Raw genomic sequence first — 19518 nt, 5'->3', positions numbered from 1 at the left:
TGACATCAAGACATCCATGATCATGAAACCATGGAAACTAAGCATTTTCTTTGAGACCATTAATCAATTCTTGTGTTAGTGGTTCAAAGGAGGAAGGGAGGAGTGTACAGTTTTCCTTTCCCTGTTCTTTCTCAGAATCATTTTGAGAATTAACTATTTAATCTGTGAGAGGTCTGAAAAATGTGACTTTTATAAGAACAATCATAACCCTCACCCCAACTCCTACCTCAGCCCCCAGGATTCTGGAAGTCATTTATATCTAGGCTCAACGATCCTTCTAAAGAAAAGGAAAACATATCAGTGTTGATCAAGAGCTGTGACCCAAAGAAGCAATCAGATTGATCATTGTAAGTGACATGCCATATCATAGAGAATCAATACATAACTGAGGATTAAAGGAATACCTTGGAGTATGGTTACCCCTTTTGTTAATCCCCATATGGCGTCATCTACCACTTGATCTTGGGTCTTCTGGAGTAAATATACTTCAGTAAATAAGTTTTTTGGAGACTCAAGAAAAGTAATTGATTGTGAGTGTTACAAGGGAGTAGAATGTGAATGAACTTGAATTTCCTTTCAAAATTAGTAATTCCCCAGGAGAAAGTATGACTTAGTCCACTATTACATTTGTGTATGGGTGAAAGGTTTGCCCCTGCTATGGTGGAGAGGCCGTTCAGAGCTTGTGAAGGAGCACTCACCAGGGCCTAGTATATCACGACAGCTAGAGCCATGACTGGATCAAGGAGATGCTAGACTTTCATCAGAAACTCAATGAAGGAATTCAGATTGAAGTACTGTATACTGTTTCCCTTTTTCTTCCCTATGGCAGTGGTACCCCTTTGGCTCTTTTACTCACCTACATGGCTTCTTACCATGAACCCCTTGAAGATTCCAAAAGAGAGGCAGCCATTTTGTTTAGCCACTGGGTGAGTGCAAAGTCAGAAGCTAGAACTGGTCCTTGGCACTCTGGGTTCACCATCCTGAGCTTGGTCAGGTCGGTGAGGATGGAGACCCAAGACCTGGGGAGTAGTCCCATTATTGGCCCTTCCTCTGGGGTGATGAACACTGTTTCTTTAGGGTGCATGACTGTTTTAACACCCTTCTCTTTATACTAGGGCCTCATCCCACACAAGGAGTTTGTTTCCTGGGTTCTGAATTTCCTTGATGTAAAATATTGCATAGTGGTCTTGATTAGCGGTCGTGAGACAAAAGACAGATTTTCTCTAACTTTGGTATTCATGTGTCCTTTCTCATTCCAGTTTTCTTATAACTTCCCCATCTCTCTTCTCAGTTCTGGTACTATATAGTGTTGCTGAGGTATGTTATAGTTGAGTTCCTTGTGATCAGTTTTAGTAGTTACACAACAAATCATGTGTAGAGCCTGAGCCAGTACTTAGCCAAAGAATGAAATGGAAAAAAAACCCCCACGAAACCCAGCTTCATAATCCCTCTAATAAAACCCTACTGTCATTTAGTTTGGTCTCTGTTTTTAAAATTTGAGCCTCCATCAACTTATTTTGAGAGTCCTGCAAGGTCTACTGCATAAATGATTTGACTTACAATTGAACTAAGACTACAGTGGACCACTTCCTAGAGTTAAAAATGAAAAAGAGTAGGAAAGGACTTCTTCGGAAAAAAAAATGTTTCTCAAATATAACTACTGAGTTTAAAACTTTTGCTTACTTCCTAATGGCCTATATACCGTTTTGGAATTTCTTTGTGTTTTCTAGAACAGTTTCCATATTGTAACGTAGAAATTTCTCCTTGCCTTTCTACCTTATCACGTACATTGTAGAATAATCCCCGACACATAGTAGGTGCTCAGTAAATATTTGTTGACATTTTAGTGTTCTACATCTCTTCTTACTAGGGCATTGTTTTTTCTTAAGCGTTAATGTTCAACAAATGCCGCTTACTAGTCCATGATTTTTCATAAGCATTTACAGAATAACTCTTTACTTCCCTAAAATCCAGCCATTTAGCAGTCTCACCGATGTGGAACCTAACGAAAAATGGAGAAGAAAGCAACTGATGTGTAAGATTAGAGTTTCATGTATTCTGTTTAAGAAGGCAGGGAAACATGATAGATGTGGGAAATCTTTTCATCACGAATGTTCGATAAGGTGCAGTACTAGAATCCAGTGTAGCAGGGTGACTGTCAGCAAGTCAACTAATCTCTTTGGCTTTGGTTTTTTTATCTCTTAAATGTGAAAGCTGTACTCAGTAATCTCTAAGGCCCCTCCCAACTCTAAAGACTTCTATGATCCTATAATTCTCTGGCCACCTTCTCTCTCTAGTCTTGTTTGCTCATCTGTAAAGTGAGAGGGCAGACAAGTATCAAAAGCCTAACCATCTGTGACTTTAAAGGAATGAACCTTTAGCTATCCAGAAAATCTAGCTATCCAGAATGGTCATTCCTCCAGGGTATTGGTTAGCCAAGATTTTACTGTACATTAATACATAGTTAAAAGGATGAATTTAGTGCCTAGAAAAACATTTGGGACTGGTTAAAACTGTGGAAAAGTCCTAATTCTTCATAGGGAATGTTGATTTTTAGTGTATACAATTACCATCTTGTTGTTGGATATTCTCCCGCTTTTAGGCTGGAGTTCTGTTTGAGATAAGAGGATGTGTGTGTGTGTGTGTGTGTGTGTGTGTGTGTGTGTGTGTGTCTACACATCAGGTCGGAGCCTAATAGTGTTAGGTCTTCCTCCTGACAGTACTAATCCCCTGTTCCTGTTCCTAAGGGTGCTGTTGATAAGTGTATCCAAAGTCGCACCCCAGAGCAGGTGCACTGCTGGACTGCCCTGCCTCTCAGCATCTGTTCCCTGTGGCGGTATCTGCTTTCCAAAGTCTTGTCTTTGCAGCACTGGTTGGTAGTGATAGAGAGGAATGCACTAATCCTCTGATATTGACTCCAAAAGAGGAGGGTGGAGCAGAGAGATTGAGAAGACAGGAACTGTTGGTTAGCTGCCAGCATGTGACACCTGGCCATGATCCTTTCTAAGCATTGATGGAAATGAGTGACAGGATGGAATCAGCTTTTCTATGCCCCAGACAGTTTCACCTCCTAGAAGTAGAAAAATGAAACTAAGTCTAATTTCTCTGCAGAGGACAGCCAGCCGAGTCCGAATTCAGTACTGCTCTCATCCTTGTTGCCTCCCTTCCTCATGAACTTTTAGTAGCCCCCTGTGTCCTACCATATTTTGTCTTGGTTTCTGCCTGGTGTCTAAGCCCCTGTAAATTCTGGTCACGCACACACTCTATGCATCCAACCTTATTTCCCACAATTTCTCAACCCCATTCTAAGATGCCATGATGTGCTTAGTACATTCTCTCAGAGCTTTTGTTCATTTCATTCTCCCCACCTGGGATGTTCTCCCTTCATTTAACCACTTAAATCCAAGCTCTTCAAAATTTAACGGAAGTCTCACCTCTTCCGTTAAGTGTTCCCTGAGCATTTTGTGCTTTACTGCTCCCAAGCCCTTGAAGCCCCTTCATGTAACCCTCAATTTAAGTTTTTTCATATTCTTCCCTGTAAAATGCACTAATTTTGCCTTCTGCACAGCTGCTGGCACAGAATGGCGTACACGCTAGGTACCCTTCTAACGTTGAATGGGGGGTTAAATTTCAAAGGGCAGTTTTGTAGTCAGTGTGTTTGAAAAGATGTGCTTGCGTTCCCGGCTGGCAAAGACAAACACAGTGATGGTAGAGGCCATAACAGGCCCTGTGTGATGGACAGGTAAAGGTAGCCTCTGCTACTGTGTCTCATGGCTGATCCAGGAAATTTATTTGTAAAAGGACTGTGAAATAATTGAGCCATTTAAAATGACTAAGAGTGAGAGCGTGTGTGTGAGAGAGACAGAGACGGAGACTGAGAGACAGGGACGGGGGATGGAGGAGGAATGGGAGTTGTTTACAGGGTGGGAGAAATATACAACTTGGTTATTTAAGGTCATGCGCTGCTCATCCCTGTCCCCACACCCCCCTTGTCCCAGCACATACCTTTCCTTTCTCTAATCTTAATCTAATTCACCTCTTCAGGAAGCGGGCCAGGCCTGCTAAATATGATCCATCACAACTCACTCTTAAGTTAAATACATGGCCAAGCCCTCAGTGTCAACGTGATGGGCTTGCAAATTCTGTGTCTCTCTTCACCCTGCCATTGTCTTTTTCTTCCCCCGAATCAGGTAAATCCCACAGCCCAGTGTACCCACGCTCTGTTGAAGATGATCTACTGCTCCCACTGCCAGGGGCTCGTGACTGTGAAGCCGTGTTACAACTACTGCTCCAACATCATGAGAGGCTGTTTGGCCAACCAAGGGGATCTTGATTTTGAGTGGAACAATTTCATAGGTGAGCAAGTCGATTAGTGTATTTGTGTCGCTGGAGATAGCTCAGCTTCCAGCCACAAGGAATATTGGAATTGTCAACTATGAAATTTCTGTTCATGATTTAGTGTTTGCCAGAGTTCTAACTGTACTCAAAGTTCAGACCATTTTACAAGTAAATGTTCCCTTGAACTAATGGTGGCATTTCTGAAGACGTTAGACACGGTGAATACCAAGTTTTCATAACAAGAAAGTGACTTTTTGATATTTTTCCCCTAAAGGTCAGTTTTAGTTATGCATCATAGGCTTGTATCCGTGTAAATACTGGCGTACAGCCATCGCTGAGTTGTCACAGTGGTTTTAATAATGTTATATGTGTTACACTGCAACCTAATCTTCTGCACACTGGCTGGATACTCGCTGGATATTTGGATCAGGTGAGATCCGATTAGAAAATTAGGGCTTCTGTTTCTGTGGAGGATTTAACACCAAGAGACTGCTCTAGTAAGAATTGAAGGACTTTTGCCCTAATTTTAGAGGTAAGTGTTCTCGCATATACCTTCAACATAGAAAACCATTACTGGAACCCAGACAGCAATATAAGTGAAGTGACCAGTTTCGGAGAGGGTTAATTATGATTTGTGGACAGGACAAATTAAGGATAATTTAAATGTCCTGTCATTGAGTCCCATGGTGCCTACTTAATGCATATGCTGGTCCTGAAACCTCAGTGACCAGTGTCGGATCTCCTAATGCTGAGTGCTCATGGGGCCACGCACACATACTAACAACTCACACAAACAAACTCAGATTTTTGCCCATCTGCCAGTCACATTTGCATAATTGCAGAATTTGAGTGTCTTTATAAGCACCTATTTTTCAGTTGTTTGTTTGCATCCTGGGAACATGGATGCAGTCTGCTGGCTTCTTTTTTGGTGGGGGGGTTGGAGCTGGGGAACACTTTCTAGTGTGCATGAGAGCTAATTACCATATTAACTCTCTTTGAAAGTGCATCAATAAATTGGCTCCAACAGATTCGTGAGAATACTGACACAGGAGGAAAAAAAAAGATGTGAATATTAAGCACTTCAGCACAATTGTAGCCTAAATAGCTCAAAGCTAGAAGACCTGAAAAAATCTTGTACACACAGAAAAGCAGAATGCCGTGAAAGGGAAGGCGTAAGACCAGTGAAGACACACACGCACAAATGGCACATCGTGTCGAGAATGAGGCCACGGGAGAAATGGTTGCTTTAAAATATTTCCCATGGAAATAAAAGCCCATGGCACTTTCAGATCTAAAGTTGATGTTTTTGCTTTCTCTCTTTTTTAATCCCATTCTCATCCTGACACCCAAATGTCAAGTTTGTAATTCAGTTTTGCTAAATTCTTTTTTTTTTTTTTTTAAAGAAGCTGGTTAGCCTTTTCACTTTCCCCTATAATATCTAACACACTAGTTCTCTGGGCAAAGGCCACACAGCACAGAAAACGGGTGATGACACAATGATCTAGTTTTGCTGACTTTTCTACAGACAAGTCAAGAACCAAGTGCAGAGGGGCATGTCTCCTGCACTATTCTGTTATTCTGACATGTCTGGCAGAAACTTTAGCTCATATCCTTGTATTAAAATACAAATTCTTTTACATAGTTTTCCAAGAGTTTGCAAGTCCATATTAAATTAAAACCATACTCTGGCTTGCTTAATGACTGTTTTCAACCAGGTACTCTAAAACAAGGAAAACTTAAGTTGCTGTTACTGCTCTTAGTATGGGTTTAAAGAATTACATTTGTTACCTTTCAAGAAACAGAAGTAAACCCAAGTGGGAATTGATAGGATTTCGGAATCAATTTTGCTATTATTTTAAATGATCCTTTTTGGAGAGATGAAGTATATAATTGTATCTAAACTTCATTTTTAGTGGGTATTATATTTTTATTTCTAACAAGCTGCTGTAAGAGGCCAGCAGTAATAGACATTGTTAATCTCCAGTGCTTTCTCATGAATTTTCACAGGGGTTTAATTAATTTGCTCTGTGGTTGTAGAATTCAGTCCTAATTTACATGCCTCTGCTAGAAGTTTTTTTCTCTTAGCAGGGAATTTTTCTTTCTCCTTTAAATGGCTGCGGTTAAGGAATGGTCAAGGGCTTTTCCCCCCACTTCTTTAAATCAGATCTTGGGGTTAAGTCAGGAAACTGCCTTTTGTCCTTCCAGTCGAGTCGTGAAGCTGAAGATGCGGGTTTCTGATTATTGGTGGCACAGTGCAAAAGGAATCGCTTTCTCTAGTGAGAAGGGGATTCTTTGTTGCAGGGGGCGGGGGGTGCTCAGTGCTAGCATCCTGAGCACTGAAATCCTGCAGTTGGACTAGACCCTTTAAGAAACTAAGGATGAGTTCCAAATCAGCCTTGTTGCTGCCATGCCCTCCCCTTCTTCTCTTTAACTGCGTCTATTAATGTTATCAACCTTTATCATCAAGGTGGATCCAAATAGCTGCAAACACCTTGAACTTGGTTTTCTAAGAGGTTGGTTACATGAAACCTTCAGTTTGAAAAATAAACCAAATATGCCCCCCAAGTCAGTTTCTGAAGAATCATAAATTAGGCTTAGGTGCAACTTATTCTCCATCACATACTGTAGGTGTGTTAACATTCATTTGACTCATAGCCAACCTTATTAATATCACATGTTGCTGACAGCAGGAATTTAGTATTGGAGTATTGGGATTGCTGGCAGGGACACCAGCCAGTTCCTGGCAGGAGGCAGGAACTGGTCATGGATCCCATAAATAAGAGACCTGTGGCCTAGATCAACCAGAAGAAAACCAAACACCAAACCAACCATCTTTGGATTTCTCTTGGGGCCTCTAATCAGAACTGGCTGCTTCTGCAGAAGAACTCAACTGATAGCCCATCATGACTTCCTCCAGGGTTTAGAGGCAGCTTGGGCTCCTAGGCTGCAGGCTACAGGCAGAATGCGGCTCATTCACATTCTTCAGCTGCGCAACACACAACGCCATGGCACCGGCCCCAACAAAGGCCCGGCTTCACTCTCCATTCCCAGGCCCTTGTGTATGGCCAGCCGGCTCAGAGTTTACAAAGACGCTAAACAGCCAGAAGAATTGGGGTTTATGTTTCCTTTCAGTCTTTCACAAACACTTCAGTGATCTGGACTTTTCCTGCCACTAGGGGAATAAGTAGTTACAAAATGTCTGGGTTTTTTTGTTTGTTTGTTTGTTTGTTTAAACCTCTGCATTTTGGATGTTCATCCTCTGTCCATTCATAATATTTTTTTTTGGAGTAAGTGATGACTTCTCAGCTATGAAGGCATGTCCTTTCTGTATGTGGCAGCCCTGATGCTTTGACAATGATGAACACATTTAAGTTGTGCTCCACTTGTTTACAAAAGTCTCCTTTTGCTAGCACATCAAAAGCATTTTTTCTTTCCTCTAGTACAATCGTATATTCATGCTGGCAGCCTTTTTACTTAGAGGTTGGAAGCATCACTTTATTGGAGCTTACTACAATGCAATCTGAAACTTCACTTGTTATTTTAAAAAAATTTCATTTCACGGAAATCTATTTGTGGTTTGTGACATCGCAGTTGGAGTTTAGAGAAATGACCCCGTGCTTGAAAATGTTGCGTTGCATTTGTTCTAGGTTGAAGGTGAAAGGTTGATGACCACACTTGATTTCATTGGTATGCTGGGGCTGAAACTTCGTTCCACTAGAGAGTTGAGGTAGAAGTTCAGCTGTGGCCTGCAGCCTTCTTTGAGAAGGACACACCATCTTCTGGGAACTAGCCCTTCATTCTAGCAGCTGTCCTTGGACTTCCTGAGGGCGGTGAAGAATGTGGGCCTAGCCTTTTCCTGCTGTGCTTTATGCACTGGAGTGTAAAGGGGAGAGAACAAGTTGAAAAATTCACTGCTTGTCACGATTGAAGCATCCTGTTTCTCATTTGGAGATAACATTTCCAATTTCTCCTAATTTCGCTCAATAAGTATTTTTCAGGCAAAAGTACTAAATCTCATAATCCCAACAAATCCCAAACAAAAAAAATCTGTATTTTGTTTGCTACTGAGTGTGTACCGAAACATTTCTAGACTCCTCCAAAATGTTAAAAGTGATTTGCAAAGTAATCAATGATGATACACACTGTGAGCACATGGTTCCTGTGTACTGTGTCTTATGTTGTCTTTTCACTAGAATAAAGAGGTCTATTTGCTTTAAAATAAATTGAGGCCCTTGTATTTGAAATGGGAAGTTTATCTTAATACAGAAATTGCATTTTTCAAAATTTCGTTATTTGAAAAGTCATTAGAATTCCTAGGAGGACACACTTTCATTTGTATTTTCCAACTGTGCACTCAAGGATCTGAAAAGGTTTCATTAAAAAATGAAAGAAAGGAATTGGTATGCCGGGATTTTAGCTGATTTATGTTTTTGACTCTTGTAAGTGGAACCTGAAACGAAAAGATCCTAGGAAGTCTGGGGGAAATGGCGTGTTATTCTGCCCCCAGCCTTAGGTTTGTCAGCTGGGAGCTAGCTCAGAGCCTTACAGTGACAGCCACTGACATATGAAGGAATCATCAGTATAATTGAACATTCCTGATTGGGTTTCCTTGCTGTGGAACAAAGCATTCATCTGGCCACTTCACACTTTAGAGAGCTAGCAATGCATAGTGACTAAATGCAGTTTGGTGGAATAGAAATAGACATGAAAACATGAATTAATTACGATGCATGCCATCCCTCCTACCCCCCACCCCCCATGGGAAACAAAGACAGTAAAATAATCAGACTGATTATCTAAGGCTGAACTAATGATTTCCTTTTTACGCTGTATTGTTCTTCCCCAAACCTCCTGTTAGATGCTATGCTGATGGTCGCGGAGAGGCTAGAGGGTCCTTTCAACATTGAATCGGTCATGGATCCCATTGATGTGAAGATTTCTGACGCTATTATGAACATGCAGGAGAATAGTGTGCAAGTGTCTCAGAAGGTAATGAAGGCAGGATACTGGAAAGGAGAGCTGGGACCCCCCCCCTTCAGCTCGTGATGTGACTTCCCTAATGTGACCCCGCTTGCTCCAATGCAGGTTTTCCAGGGATGTGGACCCCCCAAGCCTCTCCCGGCTGGACGAATTACCCGTTCCCTCTCTGAAAGTGCCTTCAGTGCTCGCTTCAGACCGTATCACCCCGAGGAACGCCCAACCACAGCAGCTGGCACTAGTTTGGACCGACTGGTGAGCACTTTGGCAGGAATGGCCATGTTTAATGACAAAGAACTGAAAACATTTGCTCAAAATGCATTTTTAGTTGGAAGGCTTTCAAGTGTGGGTCTTTAGGTGAAACTTTTCAAGCAAATTGCGTGTGGATGTCAGTGAATCTGCCTCTCTCATTTTCTAGCTCAGAAAGTTCCTACGTAGCCTAGGAAACGTGATGTAGTAAGTCTTAGCTCAAAACCTCCCTGTTGTTTCACCATGTATTTACTAAGCATCACTGTGCTAGTTACAGCGAGGCTCAGAGGAATAAGACAGGTCTTTGTTCTCAGAAAGTCCCAACCAAGAGAGAGAAGCAGATACCCCAGCTTACTAACTTAGGTGATGTATAGTAAGGGGCAGGATGGGAGAAGGAGAAATGTAAGCAAACTGCTTTATTCACAGCAACGTGCTACAAATATAGTCGGAGGAGGAACATAGAGGAGGGAGCCTGAGGTAGCAGGGGTGGGTGGGGAGGAAGCACAGTGACAGGCCGGTTTCAGAGTGGATAATATGTAAGCTTGATCCTGAGTATAAAAGCCCTATGAGAAGAGATTGTGTCTTGTCATTGTATCTCTAGGACACCGAACCTGGTGGGCCTCAGATGGTAGTTATAATGAAGAGGTAGAGTGGACAGTAGATCTAGCCAGCTCCTTGAGAACATTTCAACTATTAACTCCTTTGAGCGATTTTGTATTTCTAAGTATAAATTTGATCTGCATTTTTCTGTTGTGACTGAAGTTGAAAATGAATTGCATATCACTCTGGAGATACTTTAGAAATGAGCAAAAGGCACAACTATAAGGTGGTTTTGTATTGTTTTACAGAGGTCTTTTCTTTTTCTTTTCATTAGGTTACTGATGTCAAGGAGAAACTGAAGCAGGCCAAGAAGTTCTGGTCCTCTCTTCCTAGCAACGTTTGCAATGATGAGAGGATGGCTGCAGGAAATGGCAATGAGGATGACTGCTGGAATGGAAAAGGCAAAAGCAGGTTAGCCTCCACTGAGCAGATTTGCAGTCTGTCCCTTCCTACATGCTTGGGTAACCTTCAGAGAGGGTTTTCTCAGGTGTTAACTGAGGCATTGTGAAGCAATTCCCGGTAGGTGGCAACAACGTGGACGGCTTCTAGACGTCTTTAGGAATGGGCTTTTTTATAGAAGTATTAGGAAGGCGTCCAGCTACTTGCAAAGAGTACTGGGGCAAAAGTTTGTGATAGTAGTTATGTTCTGGCATTAAGGCTACAACCAGGGATCAAGCTGTTACAATAGTGTCATTTTTCAGATGTTTAATATCCTGTGGTTCTTTGCCTAGTGGCCTGGCCTCATAAAGCACCATTTCTCAAAAGGTCTCATTCTCTTATTTGATGATGTCCCCGCCCCCTCATCCCCACACACACTCAGTAACTTAGATAAGTACCCACTTTATCAGCACTTTACTCTGACCCACCATCCTCTGCAAAAGGGGTAGCTTTCCAAAAGGTTATAGTCAAGTTGAAGAAACAAGACGTATACTCAGGAAAAGGAGAAATTAGGCTCACTAGAAATGGAAGAGCTTCCAGCTTATTGCACTCAGTGGAAATACTAGAATCTAGGCAGAAATCTTTGATGATCTTCTGTAACTTTTTGTTTTACTGACCATCTTATTGGGGTCGTTTCTCATTTCAGATACCTGTTTGCAGTGACAGGAAATGGATTAGCCAACCAGGGCAATAATCCAGAGGTCCAGGTTGACACCAGCAAACCAGACATAGTGATCCTTCGTCAAATCATGGCTCTAAGAGTTATGACCAGTAAAATGAAGAATGCTTACAATGGGAATGATGTGGACTTCTTTGATATCAGTAAGCATTTGTAGTTCTAAAGTACAAGTTGTTCTTGTATGCCTTGTGATGAGAACAGGCAGAATGAAATCTCTACTCCATTTCTTTAAAAATAGGTGATGAAAACAGTGGAGAAGGAAGTGGAAGCGGATGTGAGTATCAGCAGTGTCCTTCGGAGTTTGAGTATAATGCAACTGACCACTCTGGGAAGAATGCCAATGATAAAGCCAACAGCGCTAGTGCCCATCCTGGGGCACAGCCCTACCTCCTCACTATCTTCTGCATCTTGTTCCTGGTTATGCAGAGAGAGTGGAGATAATTCTCAATCTTAGAGAAAACGTGTTCATCATTGACCTGTTAAAAAGGCACCGGTTATCACTTTTATACCATCCTAGTGACTTTGCTTTTTAAATGAATGGACAACGATGTACAGTTTTTACTATATGGCCACTGGTTTAAAAAATGCTGACTTTGTTTTCTCATTCAGTTTTGCAGGAAAAGGGGACTTGTACGTAAAGTCAGTTCCTGCTCCCCCAGAATCATGTTAAATGTGGCTAACAGTGTAGGTACAGAACTGTAGGTAGTTGTGCATTTGTGATTTATCACTCTTGTTTGTTTGTTGTTTTTCTTTTTGTTTGTGGGGTTTTTTTCCTTCAGTTATGAGCTCACCTTGTTTCTTACAAGAAAACCAGGGTCCTTTCTTGGCATGTAACATGTACGTATTTCTGAAATATTAAATAGCTGTACAGAAGCAGGTTTTATTTATCATGTTATCTTATTAAAAGAAAAAGCCCAACAAGCAGTAAAATTTCCATTTATACCTGTTGTTTTAGTTGCCTCATCTGGAGAGAAGTGGAGGTGATTTTGTTTTTATTATTATTATTAAGTTAGGACAGAATGTGAAGGCACAGGCGGGCTTCTGAGCCACTTGTCAGGTTGTCTGGAAGCATCAGTACAAGAAGAAGGTTATACTTCATTTATAGCTGGCGACTGGAAGAGACTGCAGACTACCCATTTTGGTCGAGCTGAATTGCATAAACTAAGATCAGTCCATTTCTTGAGCCCGCTTATACTTAAAGTGTAACCCATTTAGAAGAAGATTCTTAATACATTCTCACTAGAAAGATAGAAGGCATTCAGAAAGTCCCATTTATCACATGTTCATACTTAGTTTGGGGGTGGGTTTTTTTGTTTTTTGTTTTTTTGTTTTTTATCCAGGCAAATTAGCAAGCCACTGTGTGCTGGTCTTTGTGTCCGCACTGACCCTCTTTCACTTGGTATCCCAACGACAGAAATAAGTGACCAACAATCTCATTTGGTCTCCCTTGTTACAGTGTTCCAGATTTCAAACCCAGCCGTAGAGAGGGAGCTGTCGGGGGACTAGCCAGAATTGGGGTACAGCCTGGGCTCAGGGAATAGCTGTCAACACTCGAGCAAAGTTTTTGTCTGTGCAAGTGTATTTGCATTTGTTTGGGGATCCCAGTTGTTTTAAAGCGATTCTGAGGTGTCTTATTTGAGTGTTTTTCTTGCCCAGCCCCCTCTGATCAGAAAGGCAAAGGAATTGCAGTGGTTCATTCACAGCTCTGTGCTACCCCATCAGCCAAGAAGCTCAGTTGGGAACATCTCGGTGTCCAGAGTTTTTCATGTGGTGTTGTTTTTCGAGGGGAGGGCAGGTGGAGCTGAGAAAACTACATCTTAGCAGTGACCCTTAGCCACGTGGGTGAACTGGCAAAAGCCGTATCTATTGTCCCAGGCCAAAGACTAACAACTGCCTTGGCCCCTTAGGAACCCTTTCCTTGTGTCTTTACCAAATGACAGCTCATAAAACTATGAGAATGTGACAAATCACTTTAAAAGGAGTTCTCAGAAGTCTTCAGAAAGAGTAAGATTCTGCAAGTCTCTTCCTGCTTTCGACAGCCATTAAGATCCCAATTCTACAGGAGCTGAAATGCGCAAAGAGGTTGTTTGTGTTATTGTTCAACCTTCAGTTGTAAGAGTAATGCTCTATTTTTATATTGAAACATAAGTACTTGATAGCTCAGGGTCTACATTTCATTCAACTTTTTACACCAAATTCTGCAGAATGGTCAAAATGAAATATCGGGGGCTGTTGTAAACAGAGGCTTAATTTTATTAGAAGTAGCCAGTTATTTATTAAAGCATGATGTTAATAAAATAGGCATATTCTGGCTGGTGTGTATAAGTGGTGTTTTTTTTTTTTTTTTAAATCCGAGGACATAAAATTGAAAAGGCACTCCATTTATGTATGAGGAGAAATGGATTGTAAATAGCTAAGCTGCCTTGTGAGAACTTGGAAAATGTGCTGATACTTAGTAACTACCTCAGTTGTGAGGAATTTCCTTTTCAGCTTAGACTGCTATTACTTTTACTTGGGAGAAATGAATCTGGTCTCCAAAATGTGGCTCAAAGAGTTATCCCCATAGACCTTGTTAGATTGTTTTTAATTTAGAACCTTGAACTCTGCCCAGCTGTTTTCTTTCAGTCAAGTTCTCTAAACCAATAACATTTTCCGAATTAAATATTCTTGAAGGTTCTTCTGGACTCTTACTGATTTGTTTTCTTTCTTTGCATTTTTTCCTGTTACCCTTTTATTATTTAAATTGTCTCTTGCTTTTGAACTTGAACTATGAAATAAACAAATCATAGATTTTTCCATTCAGGTCTGACTGGATAACTCTTGGCTTCTAACCAGCTGGCAGGCTCACCCCCACTACCCCCCAAAAAAGAGTAAAGGCAAGTTGAATATTTTAAAACCATAAGAGTTCAGCGTATGAGGTAGAATAAAAGCTTTGTTGGGAGACCTGACTTTTCCAAAGATTCAGTTAATAGCCTGTGAAGTGTTCGTGTTTTACAAAGTCATTTATAAGTTATTTTTCTTTCAAACACTTGGCCCACTCTCTACCTTAAGAAAAAACATTTTACGACTCTTAGATTTATATTTTATTTCAAAAATAGTAATTAGCACCTGTTATTCTGATAGAAGAAAAAGTACAAAGAATTAACTTGCATCTTGAACTCGAGTTCCTGAATGTTAGAAGCCTAACAGTTTACATGAAGTCAGATTTCTCATTTGTGATTACAGAACCAGAATAAAAATCGGGATGGGCGGTGCTACACAAAATTCTGCTTCCACTTTTGTGTTGGCAGAATATGTCTATTTGCATAGCTAAAGAGCGGTAAATTAATAACCACCTAGTACAGGCAGTCTGCGTCTGCGTGTTGTCACTCTTGAGCAGATGCCAAACTACCAAGTGCAACTTCGCGTGTTTTTTGAAATAAGAAAAAAAGCACTAAGAAACTTCTTTCAACTTAGGACTGAGTGGGAAAAATATAACTCGACGTTCTGTGATAAGCTTTACAAATTCAATTTCTACTTTGAAACTCCTAATTATTGTCTCCTAAAAATCTTTTTTTATATATGGGAAAAATATCTGAAAGAAAACATGGTAGTATACGAATTCAAGTCATCAGTAAGGCAAATGCCATATAATATTTACTTTTCTAATTTAGTTGGTTTTTTTAGTTAATTTTTTTATCGTGGTCATAATCATTTGTGACATTGTGAAATTTCAGTTGTACATTATTATTTGTCAGACACCATGTAAGTGTGCCCCTTTACCCCTTGTGTGATTTAGTTTTTAATTAGGTAATATATGACAGGGTTTAAAAACCAAAACAGATATAAAGGTGTAGAGTGAAAGTTTCCCTCTTGTTCCTGCCTCCATCTGCACGGTTACCCCCACACCTGAGATAAACTTAGTAGTTTTATATATATATATCTTCTTCCAAAGTTTCTTTATATGTACACAAGCAAATAGGAATAGAGATTTCTCTTTTACCCTTCTTTCACATGAAAGGTAAATATATATTTACCTTTGTGTTCATATTTATGTATTATGTCCTATTATGTCCTGTTTTCATAGGTTAATTAAAAAAGTATTGAGGTGCCAGCCCAGTAGTGTAGGGGTTAAGTTTGTGCGCTTTGCTTGGGTGGCCTGGGGTTCATGGGTTTGAATCCCAGGCATGGGACCTACATACCGCTCATCAAGCCATGCTGTGGCAGCATCCCACATACAAAATAGAAGAAGATTGCTCAAGCAAAAAGAGGAAGATTGGCAACGGATGTTAGCTCAGGGCCGATTTTCCTCACACATACACAAAAAATCCCAGGGCCCAGCCTGGTGGCACAGCAGTTAAACGCGTATGTTCTGCTTTGGTGGCCCGGGTTTCGCCAGTTCAGATCCCAGGTGTGGACATGGCACAACTTGGAAAGCCATGCTGTGGCAGGCATCCCACATATAAAGTAGTGGGAGATGGGCACAGATGTTAGTTCAGGGCCAGTCTTCCTCAGCAAAAAGAGGAGGATTGACAGCAGATGTTAGCTCAGGGCTAATCTTCCTCAAAAAAAACCAGTGTTGAGAGGAGGTGTCCTAAAGATACAGATTCCTATTCTAAGGGCATGGCTTCTCAGTGGTACCATATTTTGGATGTTTCCTGCGTTTTGGCCAAGATTAATCTAGGTAATTTTTTAAAAACCAAACATTGAATTGAATGAGGAGCAGTTTGGCATTATGGTGCTGTAATCCTGAGTGCATGATTAAGATACTCTCTGTGTTAAGGTTTATTTTTGGTAGTTTGTTTCCATGTCATCACCAGTGAAGAAGACATTGGCCAAAGCAATGGGAAGATCCTCTTAGGACACAGCACGTGAATACTACTGTTAATGCTTGGGAATGGTTCAAAGGAAATGTGCCCTGGAATTTGCTCATATTCTATTAGAACAAAGTACTCTTAACATTTTCTGAAGCCCAGATGCCTTGAAGCAGCATCAACTCCCACACAGGATGGACATGAGAGTATTAAGGAAAATATGTAATTAGATCTTCTTGGTTACTGCATGAATTATCTTTCCATTGATCCAGGAGTCAGTATTAAAATGTATGAATAGTTGTCCAAGTCCAGTTTTCATGTAAGGTTGAATTTTCAGTCATCAATGTTTGAAGAGACTTCTCAATTCAGCATTAATCAGCAAAATCTGCAGAAATCCATTTCTCCGCACGGGTGTCCACATGTGTAATTAAATGCGCATGTTACTCTACTTTGACATTTCTGCAAGAAATGTTAGGAATTCTGGAAAAAAGCACAAGGTTGTTGGAAAGGAAAAGATTTTAATGCATCATTGCTACCAGGTAAAAGCTGATGAAAGGTGACAGGTGTGGTTAAAGACTGAAGATAAAGCATGTGTGTGACGACCTCCGGTGCTTTTGGAAAGGGTTTCATGGTCTAAGTGTTCTGGGCTTTGGGGAAGTTTTGCAACACCTTCCTTGCTACTCCATGTTATTGTGTTTCTCACATGACAGTCATGTCGCGTGTGTGTGTATGCACAATCATACCTACACACACATTTATTTGTGTATTTTCACACTTAATCCCAGGTACAGCTTACCCTGCCACTGTGGGCCTTCTTCCCCCTGCTGTCAGTGATGTGTGCTTGGGGAATGCAGACTAATTTTAACAAAAGCCTGAGGGAAACATAATTAGGAAGGTAAGTCTCCTGCCAAGAAAGAAAGACACACACGTACGTAAAAAATGCATTCCAAGTAGATTTTCTTGCATTTCCCGAAGCCTGGAATTTGCTTTTCTGCGTCCCCGTTGATAACCCAAGGCTGACTATGACTCTGTTCTTGGTGATTCACTCACTGCACAGGGCAGTGGTGCCAGGTTGGCCCCAAAGAAATTACATGGTCAGTGGGTGATTTTCTGAACACACGCATTAGGATGTCAACCCTCTTTCACGGCATTTGCCTTTAAAGGTCTTCTTTAGTGCCCCTGTTGTCACTTCTCTTTTAAAATGTAATGAAAAATTGTTGTTACTCTGCTGTTGTAGTTCTGAATACTTTGCAACCAGCTCTGGCAGCAGCAATGAACAGTTATTTGGACACATTTACTGTGCAAAGAAAGTCGTTATTTGCTGTTTATTCACCTGTAATGTCCCAACTGAGCAGGGAAGCAGGACAAACCTGCGTGCCTGGCGCTAAGCCTGGGCCATGTTGATTATGCCACACAATCCCGCAGGGTAGAAGTTGCTCCATTTTACAGATGAGTGAAAAGACTCAAAGAAGTCAGGTGACTTGTCTGTAGGGGTCACAGGGAAGAAATGCAAGAACCAGAGGTCTGTCACCAGAGCCTGTTTATTCCAAGTGCTGCTTTTCCTTCGATTACCCTTTTTCCCTTGTTCCACCTTGTCTGAATCATCAGGAAGGGCTGGGCCTTGTCAGGCTTGCTACAAGCAGAGCTGTCCTGGGCCTACAGAAGGGCCAGGTTAAAAGTCATGACAGACACTGGTGACTTGGTGGATCTAACTACAGGTCAAGGAGTCAAGGACCACCCGGAGACAAATCTAGATGATGAAAAGCTTTTCTGACCTCACAACAGTGGCTCCTTGCTCAGCGAACTTCAAAGCAGAAAGAGCTTGGATGATAATGCATAGGGACCAGGTGGCCCCTATGTGCTAGTTCTAGAAGAACCGGCATTAAGTCACGTGATCCTGTCCATCCTCTCCAAGACAGCCCCATACGATCCTGTGTGAAAGGGCTCTGGGGTTGCCCTGCAGCTGTATTGTTGGGAAGGGTCAACTCGCTGAACACTTGAGCAAACACAAACTCTTGAGGAAAATACCATGGTTTGCCTAGGGAAAATTCATACCTAACTAATCAGCTAGAGCTTTGTGAGGAGTAAATGCATCTGGATAAATGGGACCCAGTGAATATAATCTGGGCTTCTTAAAGAGCCCTCAACAAGATTCTACCTTAAAAGTTACATGTATGGCCGACCCCGTGGCTGAGTTGTTTCCTCACTCTGCTTTGGTGGCCCAGGGTTTCACTGGTTTGGATCCTGGGCGCAGACATGGCACCGCTCATCGAGCCATGCTGAGGCGACGTCCCACATAGCACAACTAGAAGGACCTGCAACTAGAATATACAACGATGTACTGGGGGGCTTTGGGGAGAAGAAGAAGAAAATAAGGATTGGCTACAGATATTAGCTCAGGTGCCAATCTTTAGGAAAAAAAGTTACACGTGGGTCAGAGATTGGACACACAGAGCTGAGACAACAGGCACTGCTCAAGACGTGGAATATAACAATAGGTTTTTCCTGCTGGACTGGTCTTGATGCACATTAACATTAGAAAAGACAATATCTAAAGACAAAACCTGTCCTTTAGGGACAAGAGATTTTGACTTGCCGTTTCCTACCCAGGGAAGAAATCTGGGAGCTTTTGTTGGTTGTTTCCTGAACGCATATCCCAGCATGCCCGTCAGACAGTACATGTGGAAAAAAATTGGAAAGGTCCTGATCGAGGAGCACTCAGACTCTAGCGTTTGACCTCAACCTTGATATAAGGTCCGTAGAGAAACGGCTAAAATCAACAGGGACTGAGAGCTCTGCCTCCAAAGGAAGGCCACGTGATGCCTTCCTAGTCCACAAAGAGAGGAGCTGAGAGACAATGTAACTCAAACCTATAGAATTGGGCTGTAGGAAGGGTGAATTCCTAGAACTAAAGGCAGGCTGCCCCCTTAGAATGAGTAAACAATCCATTTTAAACAAAGAGTTCTGCCTTACTCAGTGAGTAGTGACTTAGGTAATTGGTTAAACCAAAGATGCTGTAGGCTGATGGTGACCAGCTGATGGTGAACAAAATCCCTGGGCTCAAGAGGTGGATGAGTGGTATCCGGGAGGGAGGCAGCATCTGAGGTGGATGTCAGAGATTGGTATTACTCTTCTTAACCTGTCCCTTGGGCCATTGGCCCACACACAAGTCTGCGTTGGATGGACCCTTATATCCCCCACGTTGCATAAACAAATTCCTTCTTGGAGACTGTACTTCATGTCCAACAATTTGAGGATCCTTTGTGTATTGAAACAGACTCCAAAGATGAAGTACCTAGAGAGGCCAGTCCTTGGTTAGCAGAGATCTCTAATGGTAGTCACTCTGGCTCTGAATGTGTGATCCTCCAAAACCACATGGGAGTTGAGACAGTAATATGATTTATGACACATCTGACCTTGGTCTCTGCATGGGAGGAAAAGGGA

General features: G+C 41.6%; 1 protein-coding gene and 1 long non-coding RNA gene across 2 annotated transcripts in view; both read left to right on the top strand.

The window, feature by feature from the left end:
• Window positions 1-13957, top strand: part of GPC4 (glypican 4) — a 104451-nt gene extending 90494 nt beyond the window's left edge. The window contains exons 4-9 of the mRNA XM_070605666.1: window positions 4191-4356; window positions 9197-9327; window positions 9424-9570; window positions 10439-10575; window positions 11249-11424; window positions 11520-13957. Coding sequence (XP_070461767.1) covers window positions 4191-4356; window positions 9197-9327; window positions 9424-9570; window positions 10439-10575; window positions 11249-11424; window positions 11520-11722 — 960 coding nt within the window. The 3' untranslated portion in view covers window positions 11723-13957. The remainder of the gene's footprint in view (window positions 1-4190; window positions 4357-9196; window positions 9328-9423; window positions 9571-10438; window positions 10576-11248; window positions 11425-11519) is intronic.
• A 2902-nt stretch (window positions 13958-16859) lies between these two features.
• Window positions 16860-19518, top strand: part of LOC139081134 (uncharacterized) — a 102307-nt gene continuing 99648 nt past the window's right edge. The window contains exon 1 of the long non-coding RNA XR_011536126.1: window positions 16860-16969. This is a non-coding gene — a long non-coding RNA (uncharacterized lncRNA). The remainder of the gene's footprint in view (window positions 16970-19518) is intronic.

The sequence above is a fragment of the Equus przewalskii genome, chromosome X, assembly GCF_037783145.1.
Source record: "Equus przewalskii isolate Varuska chromosome X, EquPr2, whole genome shotgun sequence".
NCBI classification, from domain to species: Eukaryota; Metazoa; Chordata; class Mammalia; order Perissodactyla; family Equidae; genus Equus; species Equus przewalskii.
The sequence above is the reverse complement of the archived record's forward strand: the minus strand, read 5'-3'. Positions and strand labels throughout refer to the sequence as shown.